Source organism: Poecile atricapillus, chromosome 14 (assembly GCF_030490865.1).
Source record: "Poecile atricapillus isolate bPoeAtr1 chromosome 14, bPoeAtr1.hap1, whole genome shotgun sequence".
Lineage (NCBI taxonomy): Eukaryota > Metazoa > Chordata > Aves > Passeriformes > Paridae > Poecile > Poecile atricapillus.
Window position 1 is genome coordinate 10,161,456 of NC_081262.1, and position 27,588 is coordinate 10,189,043.

Genomic DNA, 27,588 nt, shown 5'->3' on the forward strand with positions numbered 1-27,588 from the left:
TTCTATCTCAGTACAATCAAAACAGTTAGAAGATGGTATTTTTGAAGCAGAAACCGTTAAAACAGGTACCTACGCTCTTCCAGTTCTGTAGGAACAAAATTTGACCCAAGAAATCTATGTTTATGGGTTATGTTCCCTTCACTCTCCATTTGCCGCTGCTGGAGCTGTGGCCGTGATGCAGTTGCTGTTCCTCCAGTGCTCAAAGCCGCCCGTGCCGCTTCTCCGAGCAGCGCGGCAGAGCGTGCCCATGGTACCCGGCACGGCTGTGGCCAAGAACCTTCAGCAAAAACTCTCCGTGTTCGTGCGGAGCCGCGATTTGGCAGCGCTGCTCTGCGGGCGTGGACAGCGGCCGGCCCGGGCCCGGGCCCCGCGGCAGCGTTGTTATGGCTACGGCAGCGCTGCGCCTGCGCGGGAGAGAGCGGTCCGGTCCCGCCGCCCCTCAGCCGGGGCTCGGTCAGGGATCGGCCCCGCCGCCCCTCAGCCGGGGCTCGGTCAGGGATCGGCCCCGCCGCCCCTCAGCCGGGGCTCGGTCAGGGATCGGCCCCGCCGCCCCTCAGCCGGGGCTCGGTCAGGGATCGGCCCCGCCGCCCCTCAGCCGGGGCTTGGTCAGGGATCGGCCCCGCCGCCCCTCAGCCAGAACTCGGTTAAGGGCCCGGCCCCGCCGCCCCTCAGCCGGGGCTCGGTAAGGGCCCGGCCCCGCCGCCCCTCAGCCGGGGCTCGGTAAGGGATCGGCCCCGCCGCCCCTCTCCGTGGCTCGGTGAGGGCTCGGTTAAAGGCTCGGCCCCCGCCCGGCCCCGCCGTTCCCCGGTACGGGCTCGGCACCGGCTTTCCCCCGTCATCCCCCGCTCGGGTGCCGGTGGCAGTTGAGGCTGTCCCTGCCAGCCCTCGCCTCTGCGGCACTCGTGGGTTGGGTTCTTGCACTACGCGGCTGTGATACAACTGCAGCTGTGCAGTCAGTCCTGTAACCTTCGGGTAGTTCTCAACTAGTAAAATAACTACAAGATTTCTTGGTTATGCTGTGCTGTAGTTCAGTCTGCAGCTCATAACTTGGAAGGCAAGTGAAATCAATAATAGTAGTGCAGGTGTAAATTCTCAGAACTTGCCAAACACATACGTTTGAGAAATGGCTTTCAACTTAATCCTTGTAATTAAATCTAATAGCTAAAAATCAAGTAAAGATAGAGATCTCCATGTGGCAAAAATAAGTCTACTTCCATCACAATGGTTTTGTTGGAAGGACAATACTTCCAGCAGAGTGATTTTGATGGAAAACTTGGAGGTAATTCACAGACATTGCTCCCGGTTAACCTTGTGGTCTGCCTGCCACAAGCTGACACCACTGGTTTAAGGAATTGCTGTTACAGAGATTAATATATGTGTTTTGGGTTTTTAAACTAGTTTATAGGGTAAAAATATGTACATAAGACAGAAATAAATTTTCATTTTTCAGAAGGAAAGTACAAATTGAGACAACTCAGTAGCTATGAAAAAAGGCAAGAAGAAAGATGTCAAGAAGAAAGATGCCAAGAAAGATGGTAAAAAGGCAGCTGGTGGTGAGAAGTCAGAAGAATCTCTAGGTACTAGAACTGAGAGTAGCTTAACAACACTGCCAGACTTGCAGAATGAGTCAGTGAATGAAGAAACTCAGGCAATTCCAGAGGCACAAGATAACGAGCCAGGGGTAGAGGAACCACCAGTCCAGCGTGTTCCCCAGATTCATGAGGAGCCTCTTCTTGCTCAAGTGATTATAAAAAGGTACACTTGTTACAAATATAGCACTGAAGTCAAGAACTCTGATTTAAAGTATCTCTGCTGCAGCCAGTGTCATTCATACAAACAAAGATTTGACTCTTGATTTGAAGCAGAGAATCAGGTTATTCAGACCTAGTAGCAGCAGCACCTTAGGAGACATAGATGTGGAATTCTGCTGCCTTCTTGCATCCTAGAGTGCTGCTGCTACACTCTACCTGCCAAAAGCCTCATTATTTTAGCTTGTTCACCTTCGGTGAAGTTTTGTTAAAGTATACAGAAAACTGGTGAAGAAAATATATCATGTAGTCTTTAGTTGTTGCTGCCTTTTAATGCTTTGGGCTGCTCATATCTCATCAGAATATCCTAAACTGAGGAAACAGGTGAATAGCCATGTCCAAAAATATTATTTTGTATTTCAATGTAATGTTTATATGTAATGTTTCATATACCAACATGTCTGACTGTAAGGTAGAAAGTGCTACCAATGTGGGCTTTTTTCTTAATTGAAGGAAATATGGATCTGAGGCAACACAACAATTATGTGGAGTATTACAAGGAAGGTTCAAAAAATTGGAAATTCTCTTGTTCATTATTCTATACAAGATGCTACAGCTGACCTGTGTAGACCATGATAAATCAAAGGTCGTTTATTACATGTGATTTAGATTTGGCAGTGACTTGAAATCTTCATCTTTGGTTTGTTTTCTTTGTAGCTATGAAGGTGAACTCTATGAGGGCCAAGGATTTATGTGTTTTGAGGGAGGAAATACATACAAGGTGAGTGTATAAATTAAAAAAAAAGTAGTGGACTAAGTTCTCTCTCAAGAGCACTGAGAAGCATTGAAAGCTCTGTTAGTTTCTGGAATTAAAACTCTTGGTTTGGAACTAGTAGTTGGAGAGGAATTAACATGTCATTCTTTTGAAGTCTTACAGTCTCTAGGCTTCATCTGGGGTAAGAATGAATCTGCAATTGATGCTGTTTTTTTCATTTTGAAGGGTCTATTTTCTGAAGGGCGTATGAATGGAGAAGGGACTTACACATGGGCTGATGGAGTAAAGTATGAGGTAAAGTACAGATTAAAGTTATAACTGAACACTGTTGCACCCAGTTAGATGTGCAAATTGACGGAAAGTAGATAAGTTGTAGTAATTGGTACAGTACATGTAGCAGTTGCAGAGCTGTGGCAGTGATTTCAATCACAGGCCTGACTTGTCCCAGAAGGTTGGGAAACAGAGTCTTAGATTTTAATGTTGTAATTTAATCTTTCAGGGAACATTTACTAAGAATATGCTGATGCATAATGGCCGTTACACCTGGAATGATGGCAGTGTTTATGAAGGATCAATCAAAAATGGACTTAGGCATGGATATGGAGTTTTCAGAAGTGGTACTCATCCAATTTCTTACACTGGTTATTGGTGCAATGGCAAAAGACATGGAAAGGTCAGTAAGAGCTAAATGAGAGCATAAGCTCGGGTGATACCTTCAGGAACAGCAAGTGTTACTGTGCAAAGATTTTGCAAAAGTGTTTTGTTTTGTTTTGTTTTGTTGCATGACCTTATGCCATATAGAGATTTGTTTTTCCTAGGGAGTCTTTCTGAGGTGGTGAATACAGTTAATAATGTAAACCTACTGTTGGAAGTAAAAGTCTGAATGGGTCAGAAAATTGATCTGCCTCAGATTGAGTACTGTAATTAAAATGCTAAGGTTAGCTCTCTTAAAGTACTTCCAAGGGGTTTGAAAAACATGGTAAACTTTGCTGTAATGTAATAGAATTTTTCTTTTGAACACTTAAGTGTTTTCTAAGGTCTTACCTAACATTAATCAGAAGGGTTTTTTAAAATCTTTTTAAAAAATACTTATTTTTTTATTTAATTGTACCGTTAAGTTGCTTTCAGTACCATGAATCAAAGTGACCCCAAGTATTAGAATGTGATTACAAGCTTCATATCATTTGTATGTGGTGTTTTATTAATGTTGACTAATATTTAGGTATTTAAACTGACTATGTTCTTTGTTTAAGGGTAGGATTTGTTATGATCAGGAACAGACCTCCTGGTATTCAGGTGAATGGGTAAATAATGTCAGAGAAGGATGGGGAAGGAGACGGTAAATATGATAACACCTTTTCTTACCCTCAATATTTTTTATTTTTGTGTATTATGTTACAGTTTCTTGTGTTGTTTAAAGTGGGTAAAAATGCTGTAATTTCATAGTATGAACTTTCTGCAGTGGAATAAAAAAATATGCAAAGTGCTTTATGGTAACAAAACAGACCTTTAAAAGTTCATTTTTATGTGCAGTATTTCTACTGACCATTCACACAAAAGAATAGGTAAAGACAAAATCCCAAATCAGCTCTGGTAAACCACAATTCAGTATTGAAAAGCAAATACGATTGATTTGTGCAGATGGAACTGTCTTATGAATAAATGACTTATCTATGGAATTATATGTAAACAAATATTGGTAATAGCTATGTCAAAGACTTTTTGGGAAAAAGAGCTGATTTTAGTGATTTCTAAATTAAAAATAGGAGGTAAACAGTGGCTACAATAAAATCTCTGTGTCCATATCACATGAGTCAATTTTCAATTTAATGCTTATATTTAGCCTTAATCAATTACAAATTTATTAGCAGTGAGGTTTTGCATAAACCTTTCATAAAATCAGCATAGAATTTAGTATGAATTAACTTTTGTATTGTTTTATTGTAGCTACAGATCTGGAAATACCTATGAAGGTCAGTGGAAGAAAAATCTACGACATGGATATGGAACAATGATATGGCTGACAGATAATCAAGAGTATGCAGGACATTGGGAGTGTGGCATACAGGTATTAATTTCTTCCCCAGACACCCTTCTTTAGCTCAGCATCTGTCCACTACTCTAGGAAAGCTAAATAGGGAGTTTTATACAACATCAAAGGAGCTTTGTACGATTTTTGCCAGTTGAGATAACAGAAACATGTTCTTTATTGTAAATTGATTCTTATGTTAGCAATATGCAAATTGTTAAAGGGTTTTGATTTAGTCTTATAAATCAAAATTTTGTTCCCTAGTGGAAAATAAAAACATTTTTCAGTAAAAAAAAAAAAAAGTTAAAGAAGTGTTTGTGACTTAGCTTGAGCTATGACTTCAGCAGCAGGTGTATGTGGCAATTTATGTCTGTGTTGCTTGTAAAATACTAGGCCACACTGTTTCCTCTTGGAAAAATTTTATAATGGAAGACAATTTTGTGGCATTTTCAGTTCATTCCATTTATTATTCTGTTTCAAAAAGGTGAGTTACTTGCTCTGTCTTTTCACCCTGCTTAAAATTGTCAAGAAGTCCAGCTTGTGGTACATCCTGTCTCTGTGGCAGGGTTCCCCACCTAGCTGTTCAGCACTACAGAAGAAGGATCCAGGGAGGAAGGGTGGGTGTCTTTAGGAGACCTGTGGTAGAGCTTGCTCAAGTATGTGATGATGCAGTGCATCCTCTGAGCGCTTCTCCCATTCACCTTTTAGGCTGTAGTTCTGTCCCTGCTTTCAAGTGCTGCAGCCATCAGCTGGGAGCTTTTATTTCAGAGAATTGCCAAAGTCTGGAACTATTTTTTAAACACAAAATTTTTTTTCAGAATGGTTCTGGCATCCACATATGGTTTTTGAAGCGAACGGAAATGTCACATTATTCTCTGCGGAATGAATACACGGGTGATTTTGTAAATGGGGAGCGCCATGGGTGTGGGACGTTTATTTATGCTGATGGAACCTTGTACCATGGAGAATGGGTGCATAATAAGAAGCATGGCAAGGTGAGTATTGTCAGAACTACAGACAACAGCAGAGCAAACTGTTCTGCTCTGTATAGTGCATCTCTAAATTTCTGTATAGCAAACTACATTCAATTTGCAGTGTGGATAGAATTCCCACACAAAGGGCAGAGAATACGCTGAAAGCAGTAGGAGTCCTTCCAAGGACACAGTCTGACTCTGTGGTTAGACATGTTTTGGGTATACAAAGACATATTTCACTTTGGAGATTTTCAGTGCAACAGGTGCATCTTGAGTTTTGCAGTGGTTGGTCAGAATTTCACACTTCCACTGCGAGCTAATGGATTTCAAGCTGTCCTTGCACAGAGAGATTCTTAAAATTTCTCTTGTAAAACAGATTTGAAAAAACTCTGAGTGGAGTGCCACATATGCAACCTAAGGAGTGCAGACAAGTCTTTCTATATGGGGGGAAAATACTTATCAAAATCAAACAGATATATAGTCAGTCCTTTATCCAAACAATGTGCCTATTTAATAGGTGACAAAATGCATTATAAAAGAGAGTAGGAAAAATTATTTTGCTGTATTTTATTTCATATATTACATTTTAGCCAAGATTCTGAAAATTTCACTCAGAGAATTTGTGGGTTTGGTTTTTTTAATATTTGTTTTGTATTTATATTATAATTAATCTGTCTTAGGGCACCTTTGTCTTCAAGAATGGTGAAGTTTTTCAAGGAGAGTTTGTAAATGATCATCCAGTGGAATGTCCTGCTCATCAAGGGACTGCTGTGAAAGGCGAAAATCTGAGAGCCACTAGCACAAGAAGTCATTCTGCAACTAGTGAGCAGCTTAACAAAACAAATTTTACTCAGTTCACATTTTGTTGTTCCATTTTACTATAATATGAAACAGTTTGTACATACTCCAAGACCAGACATATTTCTTCAAAGAACTTAGAAATGGGAGTCATGGCTTTTGCTTCCATGAGGTGTTTCCTGTGAGTGACACTTGGAGTGGAGTGACACATCCACACCACATCTAGTAATGGATGGAACAATTGTCTGAAAGTTTCACAGCTTTTTTAAAGTCTGCATTTCCTGTTGGTTAAGTGTTGATTTGATGAAATTGCTCTTCAGTTGTTATGCTGTTGGTTGTGAAATCTCTGCTTTTTACTGTGAAGGAATATGTTGTTCCAAGTCCATAATATAGGAAGGAATAATGCACATTTTGTTTTCCTGTGTGTATATATTAAACTTTGTTTTAGTTTTTTCTAACTGATTTTTATTTGCTTGGTAGGAAAGACCGCAATCATCAATTCCTTGGGAAAGATGTTTACTCTGGGATCAGATACTGATTTGGATATATCTTCACTGCTTGAATTGTTGCCAAGAGAAGACAGAGAGGAAGAATTGAAACAAGTAAGAGTCTACTGTTTGATATTTCAGCTTTTCCCTGTATTGTGTTTCATGCTATTTTATTTCTGGTTTATATGTATTAAAGTAACTCTTTCCATTAAACAATTATTTGAAAATCTGAAGGCTATGAAAACAGAAAAGCAAAAAGAATGAATAGACAGTATTGCCTCTTCTGAGCTTCCACTAAAAAAGGCCAATTAAAAATAGGTTAACATATCTGGAAAGGCATTGAGCAACCAGTCTTAGCTACTCTAGGGTTTTTCCACTGACAGAGGATGATTTATTTTTATCAGTGAACAAAACCCATGTATTAAAACTACTTTTGAATAATGCTTTTCTGAACACTTAACCAGGGATATGCTTTTCTAAGTTGCAATGTCAAATAATTATCTGCCCAGTTACAGGATCGATACAAACTGATCTCTGCTTGCTTTGAGATGATGCTAAAACATATCCTGCTTTGTTTAGGTAGAATTGGCTGTGTTGAAGCATATTTCAAGACTGAGAAAAGCCTACTACTTCTACAGTACCTTAGGCTGCAATCTTTCTCCTGATGGCACTTATGTCCTGACTAAGATGCAGTTTTGGAGGTTTCTGAAGGACTGCGAGTTTCATCTCTCCTCTTTAACTCTCGCTGAAATGGATCGGCTCTTGGGAGGTTTGTATTCCTGGTGAGCAGGGTCTAGAATGGAGGAATTTTAGTTGTAAGCTGTGGAGAGTTGGACTGGCAAGTTCTCCTGGCAGCTCAGCTCTGGGAGTTAAGTGGTTCTGAGTCAGTATCTCTGTGCCTGTGAGTTCTCAGTGGATCAATTTACACTTCTCTGGACACTTCTGGTCCTTAGGTGAGAAAATATGAAATTAAAATACAGCATAAAAAATTGCACTGAAGAGCCATCTGTTCAAAATATGTATTCATCCCATGTCTTGCCATTACTATTTGAGAGAGAGAGTTTTGAGAGAGAAGTAGGAGAAAGAAGTACTTTTATTTGCAGTGCTCTTAACTTTGGTTTGCATATAGTATTTTTTTTTATTCCATAGAGCAAATTAATCAATCAATTCCCATTAGATCTGCAGTGTCCTTAGTATGTGAAGGGTTTAACTCCAACTTTGAATCCCCATTTATTTCTATATGTGCTGAGTGGATGCATTTCTAGAAAGAAAATTGTCCAAGATCCAGTTGCAGGTGGACAGTTCTCCCTTGACCTTTCTTTGGAAGTGCTGCTTTGTCTGGTCTGAATCTTCCAGGAGTGTTGTTACACTGTGATAGGTGGAGATGGATGGGATAAGAAAGGCTGACAAATCAGTATGCCTATAAGTATTTTAATGTACGTGAGAACAGTAGAAATTTGGGATTTTTAAAATTTTTTAGGTAAAAAACAACCTAAGGATTGTCATTGTCTACATGAGGTATTCCTGTTCAGAAAATTTGTATCCTCCCTTGTTCACCTGGCATTTTATATCTATCATGAAGAGTACAAGTAAGTTTCATCTTTTAGTGAAATTTATTTCAGTATAATCAGTTTGAATCTTCCCAGACAGGAGTATTTTTGTTTCGACTGTAGGGACGAAGTTCCTCATCTGCAGAAATGTTTCTGCAAGATGATGTCCAGTAATGTTCTGCCCTCTGCCTGTCAAGTCCAAGGTAAGCAATGCTTTTACTTCTGTGCAGAATTCATCAGTTAGTGTCACATACATTACAGTATTATTGTAACTATTATTTTTTCTCAATTCATTTTTAAAGGTATCTTATATTCTGGTGAAGAATTCACATCTTTTGCCTTTAGCTACATTCACAAATGCTGGGAAATATACACATATTTCTGTAGACCATATTCCAGACCTCCATTTGGATCCACAGTGAAGCTGAGGCAATTCCTCTGGATGTTGGATGTAATAACCTAATTTTGTTTTGTTTTGTGTGAATAGATGTGCTTTCTTTGTTCAGTTTATATGAACCTTTTAAAAGAGTCCCTGTAGCTTCTGCACAGTTGAAAAGGTGGGAGTGAGGTTATTTGTGCAATCTGTCCAAGGAGCAGTAAAGGAACTATTTATGCACATTTTTCAGGTTTTGAATTCTAATTTTTTACTTTTATCAAATCCTAGACAAATGTGTTTAAGGGAATATAAATATTTTTGCTGGCCCCACTTCTGTCCCATCTAAAAAATGTATGTGTGAACATGTCCTATTGTTAGAACTTAAAGAATGACAACTATTGAAATAACACCATAAGCCATTTTAATAATGTATTTACTACAAGAAGAGCATGAGATTCTTTACTAAAATACAGTAATTTGGGACAGATCAAGATTACTTTGAAGGTAGACAACAATTCCCACTGACATGCTGGGGGTTTGGGTAGTTCACTTTATAAATATGAGTATTTTTTTCATTAAGAAAAAATCAGATGGAAAAATTGTAACTTTTAAAATATTTTTGTTTATGAGCTTTCACAAGTTCTTTTGTAACACTGCTTTTGCAGTCTAGGGAAAATTCCCATTGACTTCAATAGGACTAGAATTTCACTCTGCTGTTAATTACATATGTAGAAGTATCATTTGAAACCACTAGAAATTTTGGCAAAGACTTGAAAGGGAGGTAGATTAGGTCCATGTGGGGAATGCCCTAAGTGCTGTTAACATGTAACATTTATTCTTATCCAGGATTTTAAACTTCTCAGTGAACAATTAACTGCTCCAAGAGTTTTGGGAATATTTGTCAAAATTGGTGCCTCTCTACCTAGCATCCGTGGTGTCAACCTGGAGTTGGAGGTGTGTATGGAAAAAAAACATAGTTCATTACTACAGGAATATTTTAAAATTGCTTTTAAAAACTGCTGCAAATACTGTCCTACCTGCTGGAACAGGAGGAAAAGGAATTAATTTGTTAAAAAAAAAAAAAAAAGTACAAACTTGAGCCTCTATTTTTATCTTCCTTTGTTCTACTTAGAAGTACACAAGCTAAACTAAAAGATATATGTTTTTCTTAATTACCCCATCTTAACACAGTCTCAGTATACTTGGCCATTCAGAAAGGTCCTTAGGAATGCCATAATACATGCAGGGAAATCCCATTTCCACTGGAGTGGTGCTAGTGATAGTTCTGTCCATGGGGAGCTGCCTGACAATATGGATGTTTAGTGATCACAGAGGGATTGATCACTCCACTTCCAGCTGTTAGGGTGGATCAGTAATTAAGGTGTGAACCCACTGATCCTGAAAATCTGGTGATCCAAGAAACCTGATTAGTGGCATGTGAGGTGCTGCCACCTCACTCAGGTCAAGACTCTTGTGCTACCTGAGAACTGGCCTAGTATAGAGGACTTTCACCCTTAAAGAATTAACTCTTACTTCACAACAGTCTCTTGTAAATGACTGAATATGTTTTAAACAGGATCTGATAAACTGAACACACAGTGGGAATCTTACTAAAGATTAAATAAACCTTACTAAAGAAAAGAAACCTACTCTTGGGGTTTCTAGCAGCATCTCATGCAATTAAAATATGATGTTTTAGGTAATAGCTGTAGTTGTGAGTTACTTGTTAGAGAAATTTCTCATAGGTTCAGATACATTAAAAGTCATTGCAGTGTTTTAGCTCAATATGACCTGTATAAAGTGTAATACATCATATCCTCTCCTGAATTTTTTGAGCTTTGGCTGTTTTCAGTTTTTCTTCAGAAGAAGAGATGTTCGACTAGATAAATGAGGTCAGAGAGACTTCACTACCACTTCTGAGTTTGTTGCTTGCTCAGGTACATAGGCCTGTAAATGAAGAAATTTTGTAAAAATGAACTTATTTGCCACTGTATTTGTTTTACTCTAGATGGTTTTTCTCGAATTTTTTGAAGCTCTTCTTGAATGTGCATTGGTGTATGTAACTGAGGATATGATCCTGAAGAAAGAAGCTCAAGATAATCAGAAAAGAAGTAGCTTTGAAATCAAGAAGCTATCCAAGGAAAACTCAGCTGTGTCTCTCACAGGACATTCTCCACCCCAGGTAAAGTTGATGCATACTTGTTCAGTGTTATTATGTGTCCACTTAGAGAGCAAAGTCAGACCCTGAAAATGTTCTGTTTCCTGACCATGGAAACCAATTTCCTCTTTTTGCGTAAACAAATATTTGATTGGGTCCTTCTGCTTTCTCTGTTTGTTGGTACCTTAAATTGTAACATCAGCGTAGACTGTTTTAACACATTTGCACATTTTCCTAGATAACTCTAAATACACATAGAGTACTTCTGAAGGGGAACTGACAGATTGGTTGGCTGGTGAAAGATATGTCTCCTCTGTATTAAGCTGAATGTCTAAAATTGACCTGTAAAAATGGCATTGCAGCTGTTGTATGTAGCGAGCATTGCTGTTTGCCAGCAGTTGAGCTGTCCTCTTCTTCCTTTTGCTAAACTTCTGAATAAGGATTTTGTAGGTTGGGAGATGCTGCCTGTGACACTGCTGCAATTTGTATATACAGAGTAGTTAAAGACATGAATTAGAATTGTTATTATTTGGAATTATGCACAAGATTAAAGTATTTTTATTAATTCAAATCAAAGAGTATTCACAAACATAATTTCACAGCCTCTGTGAGCCCGTAGTGCCATTGTACACTGCCACTTCCCATTCTTTGACCAGTTGTTCCCACCCTATGCACCCATTCCCTTGCATCACTGCAAGCAGTGACACAGTTGCACAGTGAAGTGGTCCAGTTAAAATAATAAAAATAAATAAAAATAATAATAATAAAAAAATCTTAATTTAAATGTACTGAGGGTAAAATTTCTCTCTTGTGTTACATTTCAGTAGTGCACCTACAGCAGAAGTATAATTGGTACAGACATAAATGATGACATTTCTGAGGTAGCTGAGCTGTACACTCAGGAGCAGATGAACAATAGATGAATAGATGAATATGTAGGGCAACATGTAAGAACAGAGGAACAGGTCAAAGAACACAAGCCATCTTTCCCTAGCTCTGAAATAGGATAATCCTAATTGCCTGGCTGGTATCGAAGGTGAAGTGTTACCTGGTAATACTTGAAAAGGTGAAACACTCCTGCAATTTAAATGTTTTGAGATAGGTGTGATTGCAGGATGCTTTTGGCTGGCAGAATGCTTTGGAGATGGGACTTTGTGTGACTCAAAGGGACTTGGGGATTTCACTTTGTGATTTGACCACAAGCCCAAGATTTAGTAACTGAATTTAAAACTTCTTGCCAGCTACCGAGACCTTGTGAAGACACAGACCCTGCTCATCAACCTTCTCTACTGGGTGAGTACTGTATAAAGTGGCTAGAAGAGATTAGCTTTTTTTGCAACTTTCAAAACAATTAAACAGGAGCTGATCATGGAAACAGGTGATGTATTACAGTTACAGAGGGCAGCTCCATTCAGTTTGGCAATTATGACAAAGTTTGTTTAGCTTTCTATACCTGCTGTACACAGATAGCTGGGCAAGTTGGAATTTTCTCTGAATTTTCTGTGCTTTTTAATTAGAAACTATCACTTTTTCCTTAAAAATAACTTCAGAGACTTTTTAAACCTTAATTCTTCCTGTTCTGTCCCACTCATGGGCATGGAAACAGGAGCTTGAACTACGCATTGTGCCTTCATTAGAAACAAACTTTTCATCATTCCAGAAGTATTTTAACCACAGGTCTGGTTTTCAGGTCAGATGACAGTCTATATTTGTTTGTGCTAAAGATCGAACTTGGAATTTAATGCACAGTATTAAATGCTGAGTAATTTTAATTTTCTTTCTTTGCAATATCAGAAACTCTTCTCTCATTTCCCATAACTCCTGGAGAAAGCAAAGACGATATGTCATTGACCAACAAGGATATAAAGGAAGAACAAGATTCCTGTCCAGAAAATGAATTGACAGGTAAAACAGACCTACTGTTTTAGGACTTAACACACACACACACAGACCTCTTGTAGCTCTTGAATTGTTAAGTTTTAATTGTATAGGCAGATTTCAGCTTGTCACAAGAGGGCAGTAAATGAGCATTAATTCTGGAGTAAGATTTTTTAAATACTTAAAATATTTTTAAAAAGAAAATACAGCTTCATGATTAAATGAGACATTTAAGTAGTGACTTACATAGTTTCCCCATTTTTAAAATGCTACGTTTTATTTGTAGGGCATCTATAAGCGGTAATTTGTATTTACTCTATAAGAAGCTCAAGCTGCAAGCCTGTCTGTGGAGTGTCTTGGACAAATGTGTTACTGCCATGTCCTGCTTTTTCTACTTAAAGAATTATTAACAGCAGTGTGCCACCACTAGCTGGGATAAGATGCCTTATGTTAGGACAGGCCAACATACAGGCAGAAGAGATATCAGTAAGATATCAGTAAGCATATTTTGGTATGTTGAGGGTTGTAGTTTTTTGTACCATCTTCCTTACAGTTGATTAGCAGATCTCATCTGGGTTTGTTTTTGTGTTTCTTGAATGTTTTCTGCTGCTACAAAATTCAAATCCAAGGAGAGAGGTAGAAAAGGATCTTTGTGTAGTCATCAGCTCTTTTGCTGAAATTTGGTGGCTGAGAAGTTACACCTGTTTGTTCAGGGCCCTTCACCTGTGCCTGGCCTGTTTCCTGGCATGACAAGAGACACTGACACACACCTTTCAGGTGGTTATGCTTGTTCTTCCCTTGCCCCATGCACAGGAGTCACAGATACTGAACTGTCATCAGGTTACTGCAGAAGACTCTTATCACAGGATTAAAGGGAAGAGTTCATTGTCTTTTTGTGCCATTCCCAGGGCCAAGTCGCTGAAGGCTCACAAAAGGGCCCCCCCTTTCAAAGTGTCTCACACCTTTCATCTTCTGTACCATGCAGAAGACAGATTTGCCCTTTGCAGAGTATCAGAGCTGAAATATTGTAGTCCAACACATATTTGAAACAGAAGTGCCCTGCTAAATAAACATGTTTCATTTACATGTTACAGATGAAGAAAAAGAAGATAAAGATGAAGAAAAGGAGCTATTTAGTCTCTGGATCTGTCAGGTGGAAATCTTTTTCCTAACTAAGTTATTCCCTGCTTTTGAGCATGAAAGATTGCTGAGGGATAAAATAAAAGAAAAAAAAAAGCAGGATGCTGAATTAGCTCTTCTGAGAAAGATCCAGGCTGAGGAGCTGGAAAGGTGAGTGTTGAATCTTGTCTGGCAGTAGTTATCCCTTATCTTCTACTAACAAAACTACTGAAAATGAGAAGTGTGCTTAAAAAAGTAGTATAGCATACTGTACCTGGAAAACAAACTCACACAGGTTTCATTAGTAACATACAGAATGTAATTCATGTGCTTTCTGTTACTGGCTGGAGTAACAAATACAGGCTGCTTTCAGGTTACAAACTCTTAGCTGTGGTATTTCTCAGCACTTGGGTCTTGCTCTGTGTAAATTTGGTTAAATAAATATTTGGACTTGTAGGGGTAATTAGAGACTTTCTGCTTCTCTATGCTGTGGCAGTTTATACTGCTCATACTATGACTAGAGCTGGAGTTGTTTAGCCAGTAGAAATGTCTCCCTCCTCTTAAAATACCTTAAATTCAAATTTTGTTCATGCAGACTTATTGCTGAAAAAGAAGTAGAAGAGGCTAAAAGGCAAGAAGCAGCTGCAGCAGAAAGGGCACTTGCCTTGCAGAGTGCAGCATTAGAGGGGAGTGTCAAGCCTGGAGAGGAGCCTTGTGAAATAAAGATACATCTTGGGATAGAGTCCTCTCCTGGAGAGGTCTCTAGCTGAAGAAAGAGGCCCCCAAGAGAGAACCCTCACCAAAGAAGCCCAGAAGGCAGCGCCCACAGGTACCAAGGCACCTGCTCACAAAAAGAAAAATAAATAAATCATCTGCTGGCAACTGCTGAAGCTTCAAGCAAGTACTCTTCAAATAAGAAAAAAAAACCAAACCAACCCCAGAAGACCCACACTTGTAGGAAGCTGTAAGAATGGTTTGACTGTATGCACAAGAATTGCTGGTTTCAGCGGGAACAGTCTTTTACACCAGGGTTTTGGATAGCAGGAAGTTACATGATGCAAGTGAACACAGATGCTCCTAAAGTGTAACAATTATTAGTTTTATTTTTCAGCAAAATATTCACATAACATATCAGAATGGAATGGTACAGATGAATTCAGACTGGTTTTTAATTAGTTTGCACATAAACATTTTTAAAATTTAAAAATTTTATGGTCAGAGTTTACAGATTTTAGTAGAAATTTTGATTCTTACAAAGCAAGTATTGCTTTACTATTGTCATTATTCCAGTCAATAATATGACTAATAACTTCTCATGTTGAACAAGTGCCTGACATTGACATCTTCAATAAATCAGCCCTTTGCAGATCAATCCAAGAAGAAAATATTATTAAACTGTGTTGCACAAAGTTTCTTCACTTCTTCTGTTAAAAAAAACCAAACAAAAACAACAACAACAAAAAATCAGTACTGTATTTTCCAGAAACCTCCTCAAGAAAAACCCTGGTGATTGTCATGGAGAATACAATTAAATTCAAACAGAAAAAGCCCTAGGAGTTTTTAATGTAGAAATAACTTAATATTACTCTGTCTTCAGTAGGAGAATGTCAAGTCTGATGTCTCCCACTGTCTGAAAGGTGAGTTGTGTCTAAGTGGCTTAAGTGTAAATGATGGACCTCTCATCAGACACTGCAGCAGCAGCAGACTTGGCTTAACATATAGTTCAGGGAAGTATATTATAACCCCTTTCTCAGAAAAAGGAGGAAGTAGGGTATCATGTTACAGTAAATCATGTCTGCAAAACTTTTGCTTTGTGTTATTTGGTAGACTATACTTCCTAAGTTTATCAGGCACAGAAACACTTATTTACTGTTTCTGTATGGTAGGTTTGATGCTGAAAGACAGTTACAGAAAAATTGCAAAATTACACAACTCATTCCCCTTTTTAAAATGTAGGTTGCAAGGCTTTGGTCCTGGCTAAGCATTAATTCTTTCCTACTGTTTAAGTGAGCACATTGCCTCCTATTAAAACAGAAAGCCCTAGTATTGCTGCAAGATTCAAACAGGTTTTTAGAGAAATAGCAATGTTAAAGTTTATTGCAGCTTAATGTTAGTTCTCACTCTTAGTCATAGTAAATCATTGTCAAAACCATGTTAGAAGCAAGACAGTGATGGATGAGGATCACTGACAGGACAGCCACAATGTATAAGTAAGTAACCCTGGATCGCTGACAAACACTCAGATGTAAATATACTCCTTTCTCATCTGTAACACACAGCTCACAGTGATGTCCTCTATTATTTGAAGGAGGAAGAATGACTGATTATTAATTAAGAATGCCTGCTGAATAATTATGCTGTCCTTTCACAGCCGGTAGTAGGCAGACTAAAACCTTAGGCAAACTCACCTGCTCTACCAAAGATCAGTCCCTCTCCAGATTTCTCATAAGCTGGGTTTTATTACTTCTCTAGGGACACACATTATAGGAGTAACTGTATTTAAAGGTAGTAAGAAACAGTCCTTACCATTAACTTCAATCAGATTTACATTTTTTTGGTTCAAAATAACATATAGTTCGCGCTGGTCAGACTTCTTCCCAACTACCCAGTAATCACTCATTGCCTTCACAATAATTTCCTCGTCTTCATCAGCTCTGAAGTTTTAAAAAAGTAAAGAAGGTGGCAGCAAGTTAATCTTCAACAACTTTATCTGTAATCATTAGGACAGTTTGAGGAAATTGTGGTTGTGCAGTATCAAAGAAAATACCAGTCCTAACCTGGTCATCATTCAGTCCAGGTCGAAGGCTTCATAAATGGCTGCTTAGGACATGCCCAAATATGTCAATCAGTAATTCTTTTCATTAGCTAAACACTGCAGTGCTCTGAAGAAAACACCTCTGCTCCATTCTGGTAAGGACACACTTCACAGAATGAGGATTTGCTACAGCGTGACCAAATACTAAAAGCTGGAGATGGGTTGGTGATCCTAAGCATTCACAGAACTGTGAAACCTAGACTTAAACTATGCTCAACAACTGGATATATTCTATAAAGCTGTCACTAACCCAGTGCTTTCATAATACAATGAAACACACTTTTTTAATTTATGTAAAAATGGAAACCTTGTCCTTAAGCAGAGTGGGAAAAGAGTTTGTTGCTAATTAGTGTTAGGGACATCCCAATCATTCAGCATTGTTGTGTTCTTTCTTAACTTTTGTAGTGACAGAGGGTCTCCCACCTTGCAGCATGATACCCATTGACAAGAAGCCACTTATCTTCTCTATCAGCAGGACTGGAGTAACTGCAAGGTTTGCATTTCATCCATTGTTTCACCCCTAGAATCCACCAGCTGTGTCAGGGCACGTATGACACAGGCAGAGGCAGGTGTCCTTGTCCTTTACACTACTTTCCCAGATTAGACAGACTCTTGTGCTTCCCATCCCATTTGCTATGACTACTCTGAAGCCTCCAATAGATGGGATATTTTCTTTGACAGAGGCCCTAGCCACCTCTTAATTTTTTTCTTTAAAAGGATGCTAGATTTTTTTTTTTTTTTTTAAGATGGACTACTTCTAGACCAACACAAAATACCAAATATGAACAGCAATCAACAAAAAGACTGGAAAGTGCCACTCCCTTGCAAAAAAAAAAAAAAAAAAAAGTCTGCTTGACTAACAGGGTTTACAGACAATTTAATAGTTAAGCATTACCTGGAGAAGTCACTGTTGATGTCACCAAGAATTTTCATAAGGTCAGGGTGAACAGATGCAAGTGATATGCTGGGTGTTTTCCTCATGTGAATGGTACTTTTCTCTGCCAGGTTCATATGATTGAAATAGATAAATTTAAATTGAGGTTCCTTCTCAGCCCTAGGAAGATTTAAAAAGAAAAGAAAAAAATGATTTGTGACTACCAACATGGTCTATAAGCACAGGCTCCCCAGAGACTGGGTAGCGAGCTGTGCAAAGCTAACTTAGACAGCCTGGACTTATCTTCACATTGAAGAGACTTGTGGGATTGAAATTCATTTTAACCCACTTTAAAAAACACAAAAAACAACTCAGCCTGCAGAACCAGCCAGTGCTTCCCCTTCTGCCACTCAGTCTGCCAGTAAACACACACAGGGGAGTCTGAAGGCCTTGTCCCACTTCACTGTAGTAATCCATTTGCATTTTTCTAATGAGCTGGTTTTTTCTTGCCCCATTTTGTTCCTGTTGCTCTCCCTGATGCCAGTCCAAGCTGATTTGAATGGATCCTGGGTCTTTAATTTGAGCAATAAGTCATCTTCTATTCATGTCTTTGTTATTTGTTCCAAACAAGAGAACAAACTCTTCCTTGATCCAGGCAATTATATTTCTCCCAGTCATTTGTGTGAGCCAAGCAAGAGACTATTTTCAAACTCCTGTCTTGGCAGTCTTCCTCCATTTACTCTTTTATGCAATTAATATAAAAATCCAGAGCTGTAAATTTTTTGTAGAAGTCACAACAAATTCAGACTGACCAAAAACTAGCTGCAGCAATTGGTACTTGAGGCAATGCATTATTTAAAACCACAGAAGATACTGTGATGACACCGCTCACCTTAGCAAACAACCAGATATCCTTGCTCTCTGTCACCCACATGCATTAGTGTCAAGGAACTGTATCATGTTTTCAGGACACCATGACATTAAACTTTTAAAGAGTTAAAGCTGCCAAAGCCAGTCCCAGATGACATTTAAAAACCCCAAGTTTAATGATTTAGTAGATTGGCACAATTTCAAGCACATCCTATTCTATCCTGAGCGATTTTGCTGATTTGGGATGGTACCACTGACTGAGTTCACTCACACACCTATCTTTAAATTCCTTTTATGTTGCCTTATGGGATACTGTTCTTGCTTCCCCAACTAATAAATCTATCAAAAACTAAATGCAATTTCATTGGAAGTCAACTGTAGTTCTAAGCAAAGTGTATCCTCCAAAGCATTAGCATCCTTTTTAGTTTTGACTGTTTTTTGCCCCTCAAGTAATTACCTTAGTCCTGCAAAATAGAAAAATAAAAGACATTTTCTTCCTCACCTACTACACAAGGCAACATTTCAAGAAGCAGTAATCCTGGAAAAGTCCTCAACTGTATAGCTTCCACTGTAACCAAATAACTTACTAAAATTCTCATTTCAGACAGACAAGAAACATTTGTTCCTAAATTAGTAACATCTATTGTTACTTCAGGGAGACCCAAATATGCAATAACAAGCACTTTATAAACACTTAAGATGCAGAAAAGTAGACAAACATTGTTTTAAGTACATCATTAATGCTTTCAAAATTTGGGCTCATGTTACCATTATTTAAGCAGTTCACTTAACCTAACTTTTCACCAACTAATGAGGGAATGCAGCAGGGAAAGAAGTGTGGTACAAACCCTGATATTCTCTTGTTGATGTTGTATTGTTCACATATGTCTGATGCCAACACCGTGAGCTGAGGCCCAACAATGCTGTCCAGTTTTCTGCAAAATTCCAGTGTGGGTGGAATTGAAGCTGTGTCAGGCAGAGAAAAGGGAGAGGTGAGATTCTCTTCCCACAGCTGAAGGTACAGTTTCTGTAGTGTTCTTTAAACATCACCAAGAGTCCAAGAACAAATTTCTCCCATAATTAAAACTTCAGGGGTGATTTTGAATGTGGCTAATTAAAGAAGTATTTAGTAATTTTATTGTGTAAAATGAGTTACTTGTATCACTGGAACAAAGATAAAAGACTGATAAAAACACTCATGAAAAAAGGGACTCAAAGAACAAATTAATGTATTTTTCAAGAGTAAAATAAGCTCATGTCTAAGTGTTTTATGTCTAAAAGTCTTGGCAAATAACTGATGCTAATAGGTACTTACCATCAATCATAAAGCAGACAGCTGCACTCATGGCCTGGAACAAAACAAAAGCAAAAAAACCCATTTACAACAGATTACTCTAACTAACTCAAATAAATGACAATACTTCAGTGAGGTCACACACAGGTGAGAAGAGATTTAAAAATTTTTATTAAAGGTAACATAACACTTCAACAGGATAATCTTTTTGCAGTCCTGCACAACACAGGTTAGCTATGATTTTAAAATTCAGCCCAGTTAACAGTTTAAGTTGTAGGGGAAAGATAAAACTAGGTAAAAATGCACTTTATACAAAGATATTTGCAAGAAACTCCCATTTAATGTAAGAACAAAATATTTTTTTATTGATTAATCCCATAATAAAGCCAGGCATGAAATCACTTAAAGCAAGTGAAGGCTGGTATTTTGTTTTAATAAAACAATTCTTTGTTTTGGACAAAGTGCAGGAGAGGGGAAAAGTGAATTCAGGCTTTAAAGCTTGTTGCTAGAAATGCCAGTTTTCTGTCTCTTTGCTTTAATCTGGCCTTACTCATGCATCTTTCTATACAATTCCTAAGTACTTCACATCATTGTCACCTTCATTGCATAGAGATTCCTAATTCTGTGGAGTAATTGCAGAGGAAACTGTAATACCTTATAAACAATCAAATGGAGCTCTTCGTAAGTGTCATCAGTGTTTACAAATATTTTGGGGAAACGGCATTTTGTTTCTGGATCATTAAGATTTAAAGGTCCAGTAAGAAACCTAGAAAATAATTCAACAGGTCAGATGTGATGAATTCTTGTATTTCAGTTTCTTGAATTTAACAGATGTTCTCCAAACTTGCAATTAAGATTTCTCATGATTAAGGATGTCCAAACCCACAATCATGCAAAGTAATGTTGCCCACTTACTTAAGTACAGAATTCCTCACTGAAATACTGAGTCCAGAGAAAGAACAAATAGATAAATCCTAGATTAAATCTACACCTTTGTCTGGAGTGCTTGACTGAAAAGAAATTACTGGAACAATTCCCAAATTTGTCATACAGTGCACTGAGAACAATGGGAAGAAAAATAAATATGCAGTAGTGTTAATGAAGCATTTTCTCTTCTTTTCAAGGGTCAAGTTTTACATTGCACCAACTATTGTGTGACCCTCTGGAATGAACTGTGTGTGGAATATGTATTCAAAATACACACATTCCTCCCAAATGTTTTGCCCTTGGGGGAAGAAGCAGTAGATGATGACAATAAAACAAGACCTACCTTCCATAGTGTTGGAGATTTCCTGGCATTTCAGCACGTATTGGAGAATCTCTTCCTGCTAACTGAGGGGAAAAAGAACATACAGGAAAAACCAGCTTAGAGACAGAGAGAAGAGAGATTTCTCTTTGGTATTTTAGCCTTTAGTATCAGATACACAGGAAGAAAAAACCGAAACTACCCAACCACCTTCCCCCTCAAAACCCCCAGCTCAACTACCTCAGGCTCCATGTGCCTTGGAAACAGAGATGTTGTAAGATATTTGTACAAAATTCTCATGTCATCTTGCTCCAGTCCACTCCTAGAACATTTTGGGGGAGAAGAAACAAATTGTTTGTGCTGCAGTTCAGATCACAATTTTCCTCTAACTAGCTCAGACCAATGCCTTTCTTACTGTATGACACATTTTCTCATTTTCATCCAACTCTGCCACTAATTTAAAAGCTTCTTATTATGACACTTACTCATAGGATTAGAAATTGAAGACACACAAAAGAATTACTGAAGTACCTACCAGATAAGCTGGTCATTGTAGAGAAATGCAGTGTACTTGACTATATTCAGGCTTTCTTCCATCCTATTAATAAATGACTGAATTTTCAAATAAGTCATTTTATCCAGTGGAAAGAAGCTGATTCCACAAAACACATCCAGCAGATCACAAGACTGTAAGTGCAGTGTCTGCAAGTACTGAGAGAACGACAGTTGGCTATTAGAAAACTGCCAAGGTGTAGATTTAAATGATTTAAATATCAGTCAAATCCCCAAAAATCTGGACTAAAAATCAAAGAAAAAATGTTCTTCCAGCACTGCTTGTCTGACACACTCCGTCATGTGAAGACACTTTTTACAAAGTTTTGTAGTGATAGGACAAGGGTTTCAGACTGAAGGAGGCTCAATTTAGGTTAGATATGACAAAGTTTTTTACAATGAGCCTGCTCACACACTGGCACAGCTTTCCCAGAGAGGTGGTGAATGCCCCATCCCTGGAAACATTCATGGCCAGGCTGGACAAAGTTCTGAGTAATCTGATCTAGTTGAAGATGTCTCTGCTCATAGCAGGAGGTTGGCCTAGATGATCTTTAAGGGTACCTTCCAACCCAAACCATTCTGTGATTCCACATGTGAGTGCCTGAGTGTGATTCCAGGTGTCACTTTGCTTTTATTTAATCAGTATGAAAACAGCTTTTAAGGAAAGTTCCAGATCTTTTGAGAGTATAAGCAAGCAAAGCCTATCTTACTGATGTTTAATTTCAGATTCAGCTGTAGAAATAGGAACAGATGCTTTAATTGTGTCATGGAATAAATAATTTCCATTATTCACTTTCTTCACAGACTATGACCTTTAGCAAGAGATTTCAAATGCACTGTCAAGTGGTCTGTGGAAGATGCTTTATCCAATGGCTCCCTCTACAGTCACTTTCCATTACTGAATGCCCACAAGTAATACAGACCAACAGGATGACAGATCTGTCACAGCTTGTACATCTCTCCGTTTTAGCAGTAAGAATTTATTACTTCTTTCTTTTGCAAAGGTCTACTTTTAATTTAGTCTGGACAGTGCATACATGAGCTCATCATGGTACTCCTTGTGCCAATGGTGTTTATTCTGGAGTCTACCACAAGTCTTACAAAAAACAAGCAAGACCCTCCCCAAATCCATAAGCAAAGCCTGTACTTTTGTTTACACTGTCACAACATTGTGCCATTCTAAAAATCTTTTAAAAGAACAAAACTTTAAACACCATTACACAGTGTCTACAATCCATCATTATCAGAGATCTCAATACCACAAAAGCACAAACTGCTGACAGCAGTCCTGTTTACTTGCTTGCAAACAAGAAAAATGGGGGCAGGCAGGCACTTTTCAAGTGTGATGAAACTTTTCATGTAGGAACTCGAAATTCTGCCTGAATTCTGAAATAGTTGAGACTACTCAGTTACTTTATGTGAAAAACAGATTCTGCTTTTCATCCTTTCACTAAAACATCAGCTGTGAAATGACATTCTGAAGACTACTTAAAATGCATGCAGTATTTCCTGGAGCCTTCTCAGGATAGGCTACTAATTCCACATGGAGGGTGGAGTAGGGGGGAGAAGTGGAAAAATTAATCAATTCACTATTTCACAGTATTACAAGACTTTAAGCCTGTGCATGCAGGTTATAGATCTCCACCCCTGGATGTTTTCAAATCTCAACCACCCAAAGAACTGGGCAGGAGAGTTTAAATTCAGTGCTACCCTGCTTTGAGTAGGAGGCTGAACTGGATGACCTCCCCACATTCCTTCTAACCTCAATGAATCTTCAACAGTCACTCAAATTGGTCTGTACAAACTGTTATGACAGTAACTAATTCAAACATGAAAGCAGAACTCTCAAAGAAGGAACACAATTCCATCAGAAAAAATATCCAGCAGTTAAGTTGTTCCATCAAGCCATAACCACGCTTGTGGTTCAGCTCCACTCTGTCATAAAAAGCAGGAAGTATTTGACAAAATGAGTAACCACATACTTTTTGTTGACTTTACATCTTTTCCACTGCCTGTGTTTTATAGTCACATTGCTGCTACTTCATTTTTTTTTTTTTTTCATTTTATTTCCAGCACAGAATCACACTGTGTCTGAAAAAGAAGGTCTTACCCGATGGAAGAATTTCTCTAGTCTCTCCTTTAGCACTTTCACACCCCCATCTTCCATGGCTTTCAGGAACGTGCCATTGAAAAGCTAACAGTTTAAAGAGGAAAAAATCAGTTAGCTGGGTAATCATTCACAGTAATTTCTTGTAACTTGGCTATGGATTACAGCACAGCTCCCATTCCTCAAAATATTCCACATCAATCCAAATTTATCCCTTCTTTATTGAAAAAACATTTAGATTTGCAGAGTCCAGGTGTATATGGCAACAGAGGCAAGTATTTATGTGTCATTGAAGTATCTCATGCTCTTGTTTTATAAAAGGACTTGAGCCTCCAGTGTTAACCCTACCTTGTACATGCTGTAGCACTGCTGGAGGACTGAACTATAAACCTTGTCCTGCAGGAAAGAGAGCAACCCATCAGTAGGAGCAGAAGCAGAATTGTAAGTATTTTGGCTGAGCTACACATAACAGGTGTTTTCAAAGAGCCAGCAAAGACACAAATCAATCTCTGAAAAGTTAAGTGGCATTTTCAGTCAGCATCTAGAAATGTCTCTGTACTTATAAAGCACTATTTCAATAAAGGTAGTCCCTTCCCCCCTCACATTTAGTACCAAAAGCACCTTAAGAACTCAAGCCAAGGATTCCAGTTACAAACAGTGCCCATTCCCTGAGGCCAGTGGTCAGTGAAAATGAACCTCTTTCTGACAGCTCTCTCTTCATCCAAATCAAAGGCTGAAGAATGTGGGACACTACAGCAGGTTTTATGGGGCTGAATTCTTAACCCAGATCAAAAAAAGACTATTTTATCAGCCAAAATAGAGTCCTTACGACTCCAATTCTTTTCTTAGGACACAGAGAGGAACAAAAGTGATGCACACTGTAATGAACAGGGGCAGGATAACCAACCAACTTTTTAATTACTGCCCCACCCTGCCAAATACCCTTTCTGTATACAATTGAACAGATCTAATGACACTGCAGCTTGGACAAGAAATCCCATCTCTGTTATGAGATTTTTTGGTTTTCCAGATTATTAGTAATTATTACTCGCGGTCTTAAGAAAGTAGTAACATGTATACTGGCACCTAATAAAAATACATAGATTGAGAACTTAATTAAATAAAGAGATCCTAAGAAATATTCACCTACTCCGAGCTAAAAGTCTCACAGCTGTATATTTCACCAGTGTTTATTGAATGATCTTGAACTGCTCTCTGGTTAATTCTGTATCTTGTGCCCTTCTTTAAACTTTACTGAAAAGTACTTTGCCCTTTTTCCATTTATGGAGATAGGTATAGATATATATAAAATCAATTTGACAGCAATTCAGGAAAAATTTAATTTAGGTAGTTCTGGAAGTACTCTTAAAAATACAACAAAACTCATTAAAAAAAAGGAAAGTTCATTATTACCAGCAATTCTTCTTCCTGGTATTCATAGACTGGCTTTCCATCTTTGTGTTTTTCTATTATAGGATTCCGTACAACCTAGGAAGTGGAACAGGCTGGTATTAGACAATGCAGAATGCATTGAGAACATTGCAGGATGGTGTTTTAGGAATATGCATATCACATGCATAAGTACCATGACCATCCAGAAGTTTTCTTCAGGTTCATGGAAAAACTGTCTATTCTTCTGTGTATGCAGGGATTTTGCAGGTTTTGTTGGGCTAAAGGTCCTGGAAAGAAAACATACACGTAGATATAGGTATTTTTACACACTCACAACAAGAAGACATATAACTGAGATATTTTAAATACAGTGCTTGTGCCAAAACAATTAGCCATGAAATCAGACTTCTTACCTTGTGAACTGCACTATAGCTTCACACAGCCCCACATTTCTTATTTTTTCATTCTTTTCTACTTCATTTGGGTGATAGAAGAGAATCTTCTTTTCTTCCTAAAATTAAAAAAAATAATCCAAGCAAATGCATTTTAGCGAAATCAAAGAATATTGAGTTCACGGTTTGCTTGTTTTTTAATCCCTTAATAACCTAGGGAGAATTTTATTTTGTACCAAAATGGGCTTCTCTAAAAACGGATAAAAGGCATATTAAGCACACTTAAGCAGTCAATCATCCCATGATTGTCAAAGTACTTTGTAAATTGAAGGCTATTGAAATCACAGGCCCCAGTCACTTTTCAGCCTCAAGCAAGGTAAAGCAAGGCCAGCTTCAAAGCCAGCTCAAAGCATGGCAATCTTCAAAGGCAGCTGAGATTGCTCCAGGCCTTCTCTAGTCATGTGTTCAATACCTCCAGAGATGGGAACCCCACAACTTTCCAGCGCTGCTCTGATGTTAGATCACTTCACTGTGAAGAATATTTTTTTTCTATCTCATCAGAATTTCCCTTCATCCATCCTCATTCTTTCACTTCAAGAACCTGACTCCATAATCTACCATCCTTCAGGCAGGTGAGACTGCCCTCTGCCCCCTTTCCATATTGTCTCCCCTCCAGGCTGCACAAATGCAGTTATCAAAGTCTCCTCTGGTATGCCACAGACTGTATCCCCCTGACTGGCTCAGGGGTTCTCCACTAGGCTATTTCAGTTTGCCAGTATTTTTTATACTCTGGGAATCTCTGGAGGAACACAGCACCCAACAGCAACCTCACATGTGCTGGACAGAGGGGAAGATTGGCTCGTCTGGATCTGCTGAGCCACTCTCCCTCCCACAGCCACAAGCACTCGCTGCTGATTCACGTAGGACCTGTTGTTCACCGACTCCCTGGTCCTGTTTTGCAGAGCTGCTCCCAGCCAGTCCCCCCCGACCTGCCACGGTGAGCCAGATTATTCCACCCTACACACGGGGCTTTGCTGAACTCCACAAGGCTTCTGCCGGCCCAGTCCCCAGCTCGCTGAGGGTCCCTCTGAACAGCACCTCATCCTCCAGCGGAACAACAGCCTCTCCCGGGCTGGAGTCACCCAGGAGCGTGTGAGGGCACGCTCAGCCTCCTCATCCTGTCACTGCTAAGTATGTAAGTACACTGCTCTGTTCAAAAACTATTAAAGCTGAGCATGAACCACACAACACGCTGTTCCCCACAGCCAGTTACTAGAGCTTCTTGACTTTCCTTACTAAGGGACATAGCGGCGAATAAACACTAGCAGTAACTTGACTGTAACTAAGCTAAACAGTAACCTTTCTACCGCATTATATCTACGTCGAGAAAGTTATTTTTAGACAAAGTTAAAACATCAGTAAAACAGTTGCTGACTGTTCAGCTTCCCATCTACAACATAGGCCCTGCTGCTGACAACACCTCCGGTTACTGTTTCTTTTCGGTCTCTTCAGACCTAACCCTAGGGTTAGGGTTAGGGTTAGGGTTAGTGACAGACTCCATTGTGGGCAGCAGTCATCCCCGGCCCCGCGGGTACCCAAAAGCCCGGTAGGGATGCGGCGGCCACGGGCCGGGAGAGCCACAGCTGCGACCGCCTTTGTCCGGGGCCGCTCCGCAGGGACAGAGCCGAGGCCGCACACGCTTGCGCCCGGCCTCGGGCACGGAGGGACCAGCGCACCTTCCCCGAATCCCCGGGCGCGACATCCCCCCGGTACCTCTCCCTCTTTGGGCCCCAGCTTGGGGTTGTAGATGAAGAAACTGAGGAGGGTCGGAGCGAGCTGTTTCTCCTGGCCGGCCGCCCCCGCCGCCGCCATCCTGAGCCTGGGGCCGGCAGCCGCCAGACACCATCGGGGATCGGCCCGAAGCCGCCGCGGCACCGGCCCCACCGCACTTCCAGCGGCCCCGGCCCGGCCGCGGTTCCGCCTCCGCGCCCCGGAAGCGCTCCCGGCCCGGGCGCCCCGCAGCGCCCCCAACGGCGGGCGCGGGAAACAGCGGACGGGGGAGCCTGTGCCCGGCGTTCCCTCAGCGAGAGGCCGTGCCCGGCGTTCCCTCAGCCAGGGGCCGTGCCCGGCGTTCCCTCAGCGAGAGGCCGTGC

The 27,588-nt window shown here is 39.6% G+C and overlaps 2 protein-coding genes across 2 annotated transcripts; one reads left to right on the forward strand and one right to left on the reverse strand.

The window, feature by feature from the left end:
• Nucleotides 1-689: 689 nt before the first annotated feature.
• Nucleotides 690-14,832, forward strand: LOC131584579 (radial spoke head 10 homolog B-like). The gene is made up of 20 exons (XM_058849867.1): nt 690-720; nt 1,451-1,755; nt 2,466-2,529; nt 2,749-2,817; nt 3,023-3,196; nt 3,777-3,862; nt 4,471-4,591; nt 5,371-5,547; nt 6,207-6,348; nt 6,805-6,926; nt 7,392-7,581; nt 8,293-8,401; nt 8,486-8,565; nt 8,665-8,813; nt 9,585-9,692; nt 10,747-10,920; nt 12,138-12,189; nt 12,691-12,801; nt 13,869-14,064; nt 14,489-14,832. Exons 2-20 carry the CDS (start codon nt 1,484-1,486, stop codon nt 14,661-14,663), a joined length of 2,571 nt encoding a protein of 856 aa, XP_058705850.1. The 5' UTR covers nt 690-720; nt 1,451-1,483; the 3' UTR covers nt 14,664-14,832.
• A 139-nt stretch (nt 14,833-14,971) lies between these two features.
• On the reverse strand, nt 14,972-27,439 carry CCZ1 (CCZ1 homolog, vacuolar protein trafficking and biogenesis associated). Its single transcript, XM_058849868.1, has 15 exons — nt 27,209-27,439; nt 25,457-25,554; nt 25,237-25,330; nt 25,065-25,139; nt 24,000-24,047; nt 23,655-23,738; nt 21,528-21,703; nt 21,233-21,314; nt 21,017-21,078; nt 20,401-20,512; nt 19,768-19,801; nt 19,301-19,418; nt 17,604-17,762; nt 16,420-16,547; nt 14,972-15,317 (listed from the first exon to the last, which is right to left on the reverse strand). Exons 1-15 carry the CDS (start codon nt 27,305-27,307, stop codon nt 15,262-15,264), a joined length of 1,425 nt encoding a protein of 474 aa, XP_058705851.1. The 5' UTR covers nt 27,308-27,439; the 3' UTR covers nt 14,972-15,261.
• Nucleotides 27,440-27,588: the final 149 nt, after the last annotated feature.